This window comes from Canis aureus, chromosome 27, assembly GCF_053574225.1.
Source record: "Canis aureus isolate CA01 chromosome 27, VMU_Caureus_v.1.0, whole genome shotgun sequence".
NCBI classification, from domain to species: Eukaryota; Metazoa; Chordata; class Mammalia; order Carnivora; family Canidae; genus Canis; species Canis aureus.
Genome location: NC_135637.1, coordinates 26234590 through 26248763, shown reverse-complemented (window position 1 = coordinate 26248763; position 14174 = coordinate 26234590). Strand labels below are relative to the sequence as shown.

Sequence of the window (14174 nt, the reverse complement as noted above, 5' to 3'; positions counted from 1 at the left end):
TGCCACATTGGCCTTGTAGTAAGCCCAGTCAGTAGCAGGTGGTTTCTCAGGAAGAGTAGCTAACCTGGAGGTAAGCATCTCATTCCAGGATTTCAGGGAGTTGGCAATGGCCTTCTGGTTTTGGGGTATGATCTCCCCAAAAGCTACCCAGTCAGTGGTTTTTATTTTTTATTTTTATTTTTTTAAAATATTTTATTAATTTATTCATGGGAGACACACAGAGAGGCAGAGACACAGGCAGAGGGAGAAGCAGGCTCCATGCAGGGAGCCCAATGTGGGCCTCAATCCTGGGACTCCAGCATCATGCCCTGGGCCAAAGGGAGGCCACTGAGCCACCCAGGTGTCCCAGTCAGTGGTTTTTAGAGCAAGTTTTCACCCAGCCATCTTGAGATCCTTCACCGACCCTGGTGGCCCACAGTCCAGGAAGTCAGTTTTTATCATGTTAAGTTTGATCTGCCTGTTAGCTATATAGATATTCAAGTTCAAGTGTTGATTAGGCAGTTTGGATATATGAGCTGGGAGTTCACTAGAGAAATTGGGCCTGGGGACGTAAGGGCCTGGGGACATACACTTGTGGGTTGTCAGCATGTAGATGACACTTAAAGCCTTGACACTGGATGAGCTCACCAAGGAGGCAAGATAGCATTGGTAGGGAAGGAAAGAGAGGTACTAGGCCTGACCTGTGGGCCCTCTGATGGATGAAGAGGAAGAGGAGGAAGAACCAACAAAGGAGACTGAGAAGGAGCAGGCAGTGGGGTAGAGGGAAAGGCAGAGTGCATGGCATCCTGGAATCCAGGGAAAGAAAGTGTTTCAGAGTATTCAAGGAGCGATAAGCAATGTCAAATGCTCTTCTGTATGAGACTTGTCATCTGACAGGACCATGCACCTTTTGCCAGCAGGATCTAATATGCACTAGCATCCAAGACCATCCTTGAATCTCATCCTTCCTTGCCTAACCTCATCTCCTTTCCCTTCCAAGTCCTTGCCTTCAACCAGGCAGGGGTTCTCATAAATTCCTGAACACACATGCTTGTTTTGGGTTTGGATAAGTTGCTCCTCTCTCAGCATCTTTAATTCTTTATTTGTAAATGGATTACCTTGAGAATTAAATGAGAGAAGGGCTATAAACCATTTAGCACAAAGCCCACACCCCAGTCAGTGTTGCTGGTGATTTAGTCTCAGTTATGCTGACATCTTGTGGGTCTTCTCCAGGTTACCCTCAGCCCTCCCTTTCCAAATGTGACCCATCTTTTTCTGTCCCAGCAAGCCCTTCTTCATCTAAGAGGGCTTCCCTACATGTTGTCCCAGTCTCAGAACCCTCCTCTGAAGAGTGGTGGTACTTGTATGGAAAGCATGATTGCTCTGCTATTCACCTGCAGTCCTTTACTTGGGCTCTGCATCTGTAAGAGCTCAACGGGAGAACTCTCCTTGGTCTGCTTATGTACATGCTCCTGTATGGGGCACAATGTCAGTCTCAGAGCTGACAGTGACCCATGCTGTTACACGTGCTGAGTGGATGACTCTACACTTGACAGATCTTCAGAAAGTGTTCCTGTTGTGTAGATGCGAAAACTGAGATTTAAAGGGACCTCGTTCTATAGTTTATGGCCTCTTTCTCTTCTTCTTGATTAAGTATTATTCAGAAGAAGCCCCTGTTTCTTTTTCAAGTCAAAGGAACTTTTCTTTTCCTTTCTTAAAGATTTTTTGTATTTTTTCATGAGAGACACAGAGAAAGATGCAGGGACATAGGCAGATGGAGAAACAGGCTCCCCACAGGGAGCCTGATGCAGGACTCGATCCCAAGATCCCAGGATTATGCCCTGAGCCAAAAGCAGACACTCAACCACTGAGCCACCCAGGTGCCCCATGAACTTTACTTTTTCTTGACAGCAGATCTTTTCAAGCATTACTGTCTGTAGATTGTTGAGAACTGGCACAGAATTCTACTCAGTGCTAATATAAGAAAATTTGCATGTGGCATGTGTGTGCCTTTACTTCCTTTTCATTTTGAGGCTTTAATTGCTAGTGGGTCTGAGGAGATTGATTTTGGCTACCCACGCTTCGTCCAAATCCCAAGAGACCCATAACTCGGCAACTTCATCCAGACAGGCTTTCACTAGGCACGTTAACAAACTTGACATTCCTGTTGTCCAAACTGGATGGGCTGGCTCTTAAATAACCTGTAATTCAACGTTTGAGAGACTCTGAAGGGATATGTGGCAACATATTTCATGTATCTGTTAGCTTGGAGTGTGTGTGTGTGTTTCTGCCAGGACTTCATTCAAAGAGAAGTTGACTTGCTGGGTAGAGTGGGACCTCTGGGACCTCATTATGGGGCAAGGGTAGAGAGTATCAATACTACCATTTTCTAGCTGTGTGACTCCAGACAAATAAATACCTTGGTCTCTCTGGGCTTCACTTTCCTCATCTGTAAACTTGTGATATGATCAGTACTTTTTCCACAGATTATTGTGAAGATTATTATTATTTTTTTTTTTTTTTTTTTTTTATTGTGAAGATTAAATGTGAAAATCTTTATGTAGTGTCTGGCCCATAGAGCACATCTGTTTGCCATCACTACTACCATTGCTGCGTTTGTTCTGAATTTCACACCAAGCCCAAAGAAAAGCACAGCTTATTTTCTCAGTTATTAAATCGACTTGAAAGAGCCTGAGTTTGGTGACCGCATCTGAGAAAGTCTGAAATCTGGTTTCTCTACTGCTGAGTCACCCTTTTAATCTTCAAGGTGGCCTTACCTGTTTCCTTGTCTATAAAATGAACTTTAGGACTTTCCTGTGAGGACCTTTTCCTTTTTAAAAGGAGACTTAGACTGATGAGCAGCCAGAATAATTGCTGGGTGGTGAGTAGAATCATTGTCTTTATTACAAACTCTAGGCTTCATAGGGCAGGAACACAATCCAGAGAATGGCACAGAGTAAGGGAATATTTTGAATGAATTAACCTGTACCTTTGAGACAGAACTGAAACAGCCACACATGGGGATAATTAAAGTTTGGCTTTTCTGGGATCCCTGGGTGGCGCAGCGGTTTAGCGCCTGCCTTTGGCCCAGGGCGTGATCCTGGAGACCCGGGATGGAATCCCACGTCGGGCTCCCGGTGCATGGAGCCTGCTTCTCCCTCTGCCTCTGTCTCTGCCTCTCTCTCTCTCTCTCTCTCTCTCTCTGTGTGACTATCATAAATAAATAAATAAAAGTTTGGCTTTTCTGTTCTAAGTGAAGAAGAAAAAGTAGCACCATGCTATTCCCTTTTATTTATTCTTCCTAGCGTAGTCTTGACTGTCCTTGAGCTAACATGTGCCTGGAGCATGTTTCTGAACCTCTCTTCATCAGGCAAGGGATTAACAGTAACTGTTTTAAACAGCACTGAAGTTGGAAGCCACCAACACAGACTTCCAGGGATCATTTTTCTCTGCCCAAATATCCTTGAATTCAGAGATGAGTCTTGGCAGTTGGATCAGACCTTGCCAAGTATCTCCTTTCCTTTCCCCTCTCCCTTTTCTGAAGCCGCTTCTCTGGCTAATTTCACAATACTGTCTCCCTTGTTAATTCACTGAGGGCCCATGGTATGCATTGCATTGTTCTAGTGCTACCAACTTGATGCTTCTCATCTGTTTGCAGAGCATGGGTTGCTCTGGCATGAATCACTACCCTGAGACTAGAAAAGTCCTTTCCTTGGCCATTGGGAGGCCATTTGGGGAATCATTTGACTTGTTATTGTTTTCCTTACTGAAGGAAAGGAAGACTACTGAAGACCTAATAAGGTTTGGTGGCACTGGCTGCATTCTGAATCTGTTTACTCTTGTCCCTTGGAAACATCTTCTGTCATGCTCTGAGAATGATAGTGCTCCATTTCTTCTTGTTTGATATCTTGGGAGAACACTCATTGGAGAGGAAATGGATTTCTCATCTAGCAGAGAATGGTGATACCTGAGATGTGGGATGGAGTTTATCTGTCATTTAATAGACTGAAACTGTTGTCCTGTGGAACTGTAAGTTGTCTAAAGGGCCTCTGGTGAAGAAGGGGAGTTGGACATAGTGGAATGAGCTGGGTTCTAGGTCCCCCACTCTTAACCAGAACAACTCTATTTTTGTTTTAAACAGTTTAAAAGCAAGAAGGGGCTTGAAAAGCCATTGGTCTGGTTGAATTCTCTTGTTTGACAATTGGGAAAAATAAGGCCCAGAGATGGAGGCATTTGCCCAGGGTCATACAACTCTTGGTAGCAAAGCTAGATTTCCTGGCAAGCCATCTTGGCATTGGATCATCCTTACCTTGTTGGTTGAAAGTTAACTACAAAGGCTTATGTCTCTAGTCTGTCCCATTGTCACTCTGGTCTCATCAGGGAACAGGGAGTCCTCTTTTTTTTTTTTTAGATGTTTATTTGAGAGAGGGAGAGTGCGGGTACAAGTGTAAGCAGGAGGAGGGGCAGAGGAAGAGGAAGAAGCAGACTCTGACTGAGCAGGCGGCCTGAAGTGAGGCTTGTCCCCAGGACCCTGGAATCCTGACCTGAGCTGAAGGCAGATGCTTAACTGAGCCACCCAGGTGCCCCATCAGAGAGTCCTCTTATCTTGATCTTTTATAGGCCTCTGGTTTTGTAGTTTCTCTGGGAGCCTGTCTTTTCATTAATTTTGTCAGCACACATTTGATGAGCTCCTGGAATGTGCCAGGCATAATGCCATTGGGTTGACAGCAGTAAACAGGACAGATCCCAAATTAGAGTCATGAGGAGGGCTGTGGAGAAATCATGATGTGACTGAGTCAGATATCAGGGAGGCCTCTGCCCCTGTGGGTCTGGAGAAAGCTTCTATGTGGCAGCAGTGTTTGAGCTGAGACTAAGGATAAGCATGGGCCAAGGAACAGAGTTTTTGAATAGATGTCCCATTGTTTCCTAAACTATTATATTTGAAAGAGGTGATACATGCATGGGATATAAAATTCCCAAGATGTAAGCTGGTGAGTGATGAAGGACCAGTCTCTCACCCCATCCCTTGGCAATCCAGCTTCTTTTCTGGAGGAAAAGATTGTTAACTTTTCTTGTTTACCCTTTTTTTTTTAAGGTTTTATTTATCTGAGAGAGAGAGAGAGAGCATACAAGTGGGGGGAGGAGCAGAGGGACAGTTAGACTCCGTGCTGAGTGCAGAGCTCAGTGGGTTCAATCTCATGACCTGATCATGACCTGAGCCAAAATCAAGAGTCGGATGCTCAATCAACTTTAGTGCCCCAGGGATCCCTGGGTGGCGCAGCGGTTTGGCGCCTGCCTTTGGCCCAGGGCGCGATCCTGGAGACCCCGGATCGAATCCCACGTCAGGCTCCCGGTGCATGGAGCCTGCTTCTCCCTCTGCCTATGTCTCTGCCTCTCTCTCTCTCTATGTGACTATCATAAATAAATAAAATTAAAAAAAATTAAAAAAAAAAAAAAACAAAAAAAAAAAAAAAAAAACTTTAGTGCCCCAAATTTCTTTTTTTAAAAAATAAGTAATCTCTCTGCTCAACATGGGGCTTGAACTCATGACCTTGAGATCAAGGTTCATATGCTTTACTGACTGAGCCAGCCAGGTACCCCTGTTATGCCATAATTTTTTTTAAAAAAACCCTCTATGGAAGGACATTTAAGGTGTTTATAATAGTTTGCTATTTTAAGAAGGGTGCTACATGAATAACTGTATATACATAGCTTTTGTACATATAGAATAAATTCCTAGCAGTGCCTGGGTGGCTAAATTGGTTAAGCCTCTGACTCTTGGTTTCAGCTCAGGTCATGGTCTCATGGCGGATCAAGCCCCAGGTCGGACTTTGCAGTCAGCACCAAGTCTGCTTGAGATTCTCTCTCTCTTTCTCTCTCTTTCTCTCTCTCATCTGCTGCTCCTGCACTTTCTCTCTCTCAAATAAATAAATAGATAAAATCTAAAAAAAAAAAAAAAAAAGAATAAATTCCTAGAGGCAGATTTACTGGATCAAGGGTCAGCATCTTTGCAATTTTGATAGTTGTTGCCAAATTGGTGTAGAAATTGTAGCAATTTAGACTCTCATTAGCATTAAGAATATCTGTTTTCCCACATCAGCACCAACATGGGATGTTATCAGACTTTTGGGTCTTTACCAGTCCAGTAGTTACTGGATGATATTTCATTGTAGCTTCAGTTTCTCTTATAAGTAAGCTTAAACCATTATTCTTCACTTCCTGTGAACTCACCATGTTCTTTGCTATTCTCCTATTTTTAGGTACTTTTTACGTATTAAGGAAAATAGACTTTTGTCTGGGATGTGATGGAAATTTATGTGTGGGGGATCCCTGGGTGGCGCAGCGGTTTGGCACCTGCCTTTGGCCCAGGGCGCGATCCTGGAGACCCAGGATCGAATCCCACGTCGGGCTTCCGGTGCATGGAGCTTGCTTCTCCCTCTGCCTGTGTCTCTGCCTCTCTCTCTCTCTCTGTGTGACTATAAAAAATGAAAAAAAAAAAAGAAATTTATGAGTGTGTGATTATCATATGTTTTTGTTTTTTATTATGTTTTTGGCCATGCAGGAAAACTTAATTTTTATGTAATCGAACTCATAGTCTTTTTTTTTTTTTAACTCATAGTCTTTTAAGACTTCTTTATTTAATGTCATACTCAGGCTTTGTTTCCTCTAGATTATACAGTCTTCCATTTTTCTTCTTCAGCGTTGGGTTTTGCTATTTTTTAAAAATTCAATATTTGTGTGATTTACACCAAATGAAATGTCAGTTGTTTTTTTTTTTTTTTTTAAGATTTTATTTATTTATTCATGATAGACACAGAGAGAGAGAAAGAGAGAAGCAGAGACACAGGCAGAGGGAGAAGCAGGCCTCATGCAGGAATCCCAATGCAGGACTCGATCCTGGGACTCTGAGATCATACCCTGAATCAAAAGCAGGCGTCAAACCGCTGAAGCCACTTGGGCTGCCGGAAATGTCAGTTCTTAAGTGTACCGTTTGGCCAGTATCTGCATCAAGATACAGATCATTTCCATCACCCCTAGAATTCTTTTGTGCCCCATTCAAGACAGTCCTTCTCAGCTAGAAACATCCAATAATCTGACTTCTACCACCGTAAGTTAGTTTCGCCTCTTATCTAGAATTTCATGTAAGTGGAACCCCACGATATTTATGCTTGTCAGTGTACTTTTATTCCTTCATGGTTACCTATCAGAAGAAATGCGCGAACTAAGTAAAACAGCAAGTGCTGCTGTCTCCATTTTCAAGAGAGGAATTGGATCATAGAGATGAAGTAAATTAACATCAGTTTAGAATTCTTTCTTTTAAAATTATTATTAAAATAAATAAATAAAATAAAATAAAATAAAATAAAATAAAATAAAATAAAATAAAATAAAATAATTATTGTTGAGGTACCTGGTCAGCTCAGTTGGTAGAGCACATGACTCTTCATCACAGGGTCATGAGTTCAAGCCCTGTGTTGGGCATGAAGCCTACTTAAAAAATAATGATAAAAATAAAATAATTATTGTTATCTTTAGCAAATTTGAGATCTTGGAGAAAAGTTGAAATATATTCAGGGTTTCTTTTATTTTTTTAAGATTTTTATTATTATTTATTCATGAGAGACACACAGAGAGAGAGGCAGAGACACAGGCAGAGGGAGAAACAGGCTCCATATAGGGAGCCTGATGTGGGACTTGATTCTGGGACTCCAGGATCACGCCCTGGGCCGAAGCCAGGCGCTAAACCACTGAGCCACCTAGGCATCCCCAGGATTTATTTTCTTAATGTATTTTTATAGATTTAAATTCATTTTATTAGCTTAAAACTCAGATTCTTTAGCTCTTGTTTATAAAACTACGTTTAGATATGTGAAGACTGGGATCCCTGGGTGGCGCAGCAGTTTGGCACCTGCCTTTGGCCCAGGGCGCGATCCTGGAGACCGGGGATCGAATCCCACGTCGGGCTCCCGGTGCATGGAGCCTGCTTCTCCCTCTGCCTATGTCTCTGCCTCTCTCTCTCTCTCTCTCTCTCTCTCTCTCTCTCTCTGTGTGTGTGTGTGTGACCATTATAAACAAATAAAAATTAAAAAAAAAAAGATGTGAAGACTTCACAAATTTAAAAAGTGTTGAGGACCTTTTTTTCCTTAAACCTAAAAATCCAGTGGCTAAAATTCAAAGTCTTTAGCTGGGAATATTTTTATGATTTTTCCCCCTTCCATTTTCTCTCTAGGTCCTCAGTTCCACTCTTAGATTACAATACATCTTTGTCCTAACCAGTGTGTCAGTGATTCTCACCAAGGACTTCTTTATAGTTCTAGAAAACATAAAACTACTCTATTTCAGGCTTTGTTACTCAATTTTTTCCCCCAGGTTCATAATTTATTGTACAAATTGAGTATCACATGGTAAGTTGACATTAGCTTCTCCAAGCATGGGAAGTTAACAGATGAGGTCCAAGTTAAAGTCCATTTATATTGCTTTCACAGCTGGTGTTTTTTTAGACCTTAATTTGAAGTATAAAATGCTCAAAGCAATGCCTCTATATGTGGCCAAAACACAATTCATTCTACCTTGAGAGTATAAGAGTTGAAATATTTTTTGATGCCAGTGAAATGGAACTAGGCATCAGTTTCTGGACCTGCCGTGATTTCAGTCTTGCAAAAGGTAGCAATTCCACTGGTTGTGTCCTTCAACGTACGCAGCTAACCTGTGGCCAGCCGGAAGAAGCCACCTGTCCCGCACGCATTCAACGGGCCAGCTGTTACTCAATTTCTTTGTTTTAAGCCTAGAGGTAAGGGAAAATAGGAGCGAGCGTCAGGAGGAATTTTTTTTTTTTTTTTTTTTTTTTTAAGTAAGATGAACAGGGACTGGTTCTGGTGTTATAGGATCAAAGTGGGAAGGTAGATTTAAGGTAAGGACAGCATCCATGGTTCCTCACAGACAAAACCAGTCCTTCCAGGTGTGCCCCTCTTTAATTTTGACTTTCCCTCCCCTCCCTTAGCCTGTAAATGCAGTGTGACTCATCACACTGGCCATAGCAATTTTTCCAAACCAAAAATTCCCCCAATTGTTTTGTTTTAAGATTTTATTTATTTATTCATGAGAAACAGAGAGAGAGAGAAAGAGGCAGAGAGATAGGCAGAGGGAAAGCAGGCTCCATGCAGGGAGCCCGACTTGGGACTTGATCCCCAGGCTCCAGGATCATGCCCTGGGCTGCAGGCGGGGCTGCTCAATTACTGTTTTTTAAAGAGTGTCCTGTCACTTCCAAAGACCGAATTGTAAGCTTTTTCTTGCCTGAATTGGCTGCTTGCTTTTAGTTGTGGCTCATGTATACAATCAGATCCATCAAACAAAGTCTTAGCCCCTGGGGCCTCCATTAGTAGGCATGCAGTATATGGCAGTAGGTGAGCAATACCAGGGAAATCCGTCTTTCCTGTGACATCCACAAGTCTGATCCTTTAAACTGAACTGTAGGGTTTTTTCCATTCCTGCAGAGAGAATGAAAAATCTCTTGCACTAACATCTAAGAGGTAACTGCAGAGGAAGGACACGGGAGATAGCCACCCTTAGCAGATCAACAAGGTGCAGTTGATCTTCCACAGTGAAATGAGGTTTTTAAAATCTGTGCTCTGGGTGGCTTTGCAGAAACATTTTCACTTCTCTCTACTTTCCCTTCCTCTTTCACTTTAATTTCCTTTATGTGAAAACAACTTCAGAGAGATACGATTTCTGCATCATCAGTCCCATTGGGCCCTTTGCAGAGGGATATGCGAAATAGATACTGCAGAGAAAAGGAGCCAGCACTCACACTGGATAACATTTTATTTTATTTTTTTAAATTTTTATTTATTTATGATAGTCACACAGAGAAAGAGAGAGAGAGAGGCAGAGGGAGAAGCAGGCTCCATGCACCGGGAGCCCGACATGGGATTCGATCCCAGGTCTCTAGGATCGCGCCCTGGGCCAAAGGCAGGCGCTAAACCACTGCGCCACCCAGGGATCCCTGGATAACATTTTAAGTTGTGAGTAGTTACTTAGCACCTGTAAAAGGAAGCGTGTCATCAAAGCTTAATGCTATTGGGGTATCAGCACCTGTGGTGGTGGTCTAAATTAGCTGACCTAGTGACTCTGTTGCTTTTTTTAACCCCCCCTCCCCAAAAGAAGCTTCCCAATCTCTCCTCCACCTGGGCAGTTGCATACAACACAAATCTTCCCCAGGAAGTTGTGTTCTCAGAACTTAGGGCCCCCAGATATTGTGTTGTGCCTACAGATAAGGGGAAAGCCTCCAACAGCCTCCTCTACTGGAAAAGGAAGAATTTCGGGACAGTGATGAAGTTAGACATCTAAGGTAGTTTTTGCTTTTTGTTCACTTCGGTTTCCTTCTAGATTTAACAGTGGAGGGGTTTATATGTTATTGTGATTCTTTTCTTTAATTTTTAGCCCCTTTGCTTTCATCAATCCCTCTTCTTAGACTAAACCTAACTTTGAGAAATGAGGTACTTCTATTTTGGATACTTCTGTCGGTTGTGCTCACACCTGTGACTTTTGAACTCACACAGCCCTTTGTTGTGTGGTAGACATCCTGTTCTCTTGTTTACCTGCTCATTCTCAGCACTCCATAAAGAACCTCTAAATTGGTGAGATTTCTCTGAGAAAATGGCTTTATTTATGCTCAAAAGAAAATTGTTTTCACTGTAAGTAAACTCCTTTAGGAAACAAATGCTAAATAGTTACATAACAGATTTGTCAAAAGAGCAAGCCAAGGCTCCCCAGGATGTTCATTGGCCCCTTTTCATTTCTTTTAACAACTACCAACTCAACACTGACCATATGCAGAACCCTGGGCCGGTTATGAAGGGGGAGATGGACAGAGCCATGGACCAGGCTGATGTGGCTCCTCTGTTTGTGGATCTGTCCACAGCCCTGACTCCTGCTGCCAGGATCTGCAAGTTAGAGTCCCCACTGTGGGTCTGTCATTATCAGACACAGCAGTCCCTTCTGCTTTTTCCTGCACTTCCTACAGAAAAGTGCCATCATCCCTTTTCAACCTTGCAAAGCAAAAGAAAGGTAGAATTGTGTTTTTTCCTTTGTACTATTTTGTCAGTGAAGCCTTTATTCCTTTATTTTAATGGGATCCACAGAGGATTTAAGGCAGCCCCAAGATAGCACATACTTGTTCCCCATTGCTTACCGAGACCAAATCTATTGGGTGCCTCAGTTGGGGAGCAGCCTCATTGCCGTCCTGCCATGAATACCAGCTTAGTCTGGAGAATTCAGTTGGGTTGGAGAGTAGCTATGTCAGCTTTATTTCCAGAGACTTTTTTTTTTTTTAAACTTTTATTTATTTATGAGAGAGAGAGAGGAGAGAGAGGAGAGAGGCAGAGACACAGGCAGAGGGAGAAGCAGGCTCCATGCACCGGGAGCCTGACGTGGGATCCGATCCCGGGTCTCCAGGATCGCGCCCTGGGCCAAAGGCAGGCACCAAACCGCTGCGCCACCCAGGGATCCCTGTTTCCAGAGACTTTTGAAATGATTCTTGACCTCCCTACATCCATCCCACCAGTAATCTCCATCTTGCTCCCACATAGTAATACATTGAAAGAAGGTGTTAATAGGCTCTGTTTTTTTAGTTAATTAATTAGTTTCAGGGTTTTTAAAAATTTTTTTATTTATTTATGATAATCACACACACACACACACACACACACAGAGGCAGAGACATAGGCAGAGGGAGAAGCAGGCTCCATGCACTGGGAGCCCAATGTGGGACTCGATCCTGGGTCTCCAGGATCGTGCCCTGGGCCAAAGGCAGGCGCCAAACCGCTGCGCCACCCAGGGATCCCTAGTTTAAGGTTTTTATTTAAATTCTAGTTAGTTAACATACAGTGTAATATTGGTTTCAGGAGTAGAATCTAATGATCATTACTTATGTAAAACCTAGTGCTGGTCACAAGTGCCCTTGATGGGTTCTATGTTTCAGTCTCTCCCATGGAGGCAACAGAAGGGACAAAGTGAAAAGTGAGTTGTTTTTTCCATTCAGATGTCTGTTTTTTTGATTGTGTGGTTTTCTGTACTGACTGATTGGATTTCATGTTTAAGACATTATCTTAAACATTCTGTACACTTACCGTGTAAGTAGGACTGGATAGTTGTAATTGAAAGTCTTCTGGTTTTTGGACTGAGTCCTTAGCAACTGTCAGGGCTCCATCCTCCCTTTTGGATGGGAGAAGCAGAATTCTGTCATTGATAGAATACAGCTGCTGAGCTCAGGCAGTCCTTAAGATGGTCTCCCAGTCTAACCATTTACAAGCCGTGTGACTTTGGGCAAGTTACTTAACCGTGAGCCTCAGTTTACTCAGCTGTAACGTAGGGTTAAAGCCAGGTATCTTATTGGTAGAACTAAATGAGATAATGTGTGTAAAACCCTTGGTTGTAATAGGGACTCAGTAAATGATAACTTCTTAAATGTTAGAACAACCCCAGAAGGCTCTGCCATGTATCCAGGGTACTTGGCCACTGTGTAGCTTCTTTAATCTTTCATCTGTTGATCAAGGGGAACCATTGAAGGTACATAGTAGATATGCAGTAAGTGTTGAATGAACAAGGGAGCCTTGGTACTTTGTTCTATTGCCTTAGAACAGCACTTCACACTGCGACTTTTGCCCTGGGAGGTGTCCTGAGAGATGCTTTGAGGAAACTTGCCAGTTAAATTTGGGGAATGCTCTAGAATCTACAGTATATAGATAGATTCTATATAGATTCTAGCTCTCTCTAGAGATAAATAGCACATATCACTGTTAGAGAAGTTCAGAAAAGTTGGAGAGAGAAGAAACCTCTGTAGCTTTTCAAATTTGGCATTTTCCAAGCTCATTTGATTATATGGGGTAATGATGGCACCTCCATGAAGCTGTGATGAAGCTTTAATGGGTTAACATGCCCAAAGCACTTAGAACAGTGCTGGGTAGAGTGAGACCACAAAGGGGTGGCTGTGACTAAGTGCTTTTTCATCTGTGGACTCTTCAGAGTATTTAGCCATTCCCTCGTTGATGGCTATTTCAGTTATTTCCAATGATGTATTGTTACAGACAGAGCTGTGGTAAAACCCTTACATCTGTGCAGGTATTTCTGTGGGTGAGTGTCCTAGAAGTAGAATTGCTGGGTAAAAGGATATGCACACTCAAAAATGTGGTAGATCCCTCAGAATTACCTTCCAAAATCTGATCAGCCATTATCTAACAGCTCATTTGCCCCTTGGAGAGATAAGAAGCTATCTTCCCATACCACGTGTGTGCTGCATCCTTTCTTCCTCCTGTGCTCTAATTGAAAATGGAGTGGACACAACAGAAAGTCACCCCTCTCTTCTGTCTTGCAGAGTCTGGCCACAGATAAGGGACCAAAATGACTGACTCAAAATATTTCACCACGACCAAGAAAGGTACTGTTTATTTCATTGTGGGGTCTTTTCCTACTCTTTCCCTGCTCTACCCTTCTGCCTTCTCTGCCAGGGTGGGCTTTGGGGCAGGGGTGGAGGCCTGGAAGCGAGTGGCAGGAATTACCCAGAGCATCTTTAACCTTGTGGATTCAGAACATTGGAGTGTTGATAGTGTAAGAAATTGACCACTTCCTTTAGAACTCAGGAAGGGAAGAGCACTCTCTCTGGAGGGGGGGCGGGGGACACCCTCTTTTGTTCTGAATGGCCTAATGTTATTAAATATGATGTTTTTTTTTTTTTCCTGGAGGAAGGAAAGCACAATCCTATCAGTAACCTCACAGTGATATGTGTGTGTGTGTGTCTGGTCTTTTTCCATGGGCACATGTTTTACGTGGTTGAAGTCAGAATTTATATCCTGTTTTTCATCTGACATTATCTTAAACATTTCCCCACAGTTCTAACTACTCAATGTTAGTCTGCTGAGTTGCTGCACTGAAATTTGCTAAGCTGGTCTTATGTTGTAGGGTATTGTGGTTGTTTCTGCTCTCTGGAAAACAGATGGTTATAGTGGCTGACAAATGTGCTTTAACCCTGTAAGCATCTTTCGGACTGACCCTTCCTTCCTCCTTCCTTGTTTCCAAGCATGATTGACACACACCTGCTGACCAGATGAAAAGAGTCTTGTTGTTGATGCAGCTGAGCCAGGACCTGTAGTCTGCCCCTTATGGAGCACTTCTTCATTGGTCTAGCCAGTTTTTACTGA

The 14174-nt window shown here is 42.8% G+C and overlaps 1 protein-coding gene across 6 annotated transcripts in view; it reads left to right on the top strand.

Annotated features, from left to right (window-relative positions):
* The window catches only part of AP1B1 (adaptor related protein complex 1 subunit beta 1), an 82838-nt gene that overhangs the window by 33310 nt on the left and 35354 nt on the right, over positions 1 to 14174 (top strand). For all 6 annotated transcript variants that reach the window (XM_077874240.1, XM_077874243.1, XM_077874242.1 and 3 more), the window contains exon 2: positions 13352 to 13414. In XM_077874240.1, the coding sequence (XP_077730366.1) occupies positions 13378 to 13414 (37 nt within the window). In that variant the 5' untranslated portion in view covers positions 13352 to 13377. The remainder of the gene's footprint in view (positions 1 to 13351; positions 13415 to 14174) is intronic.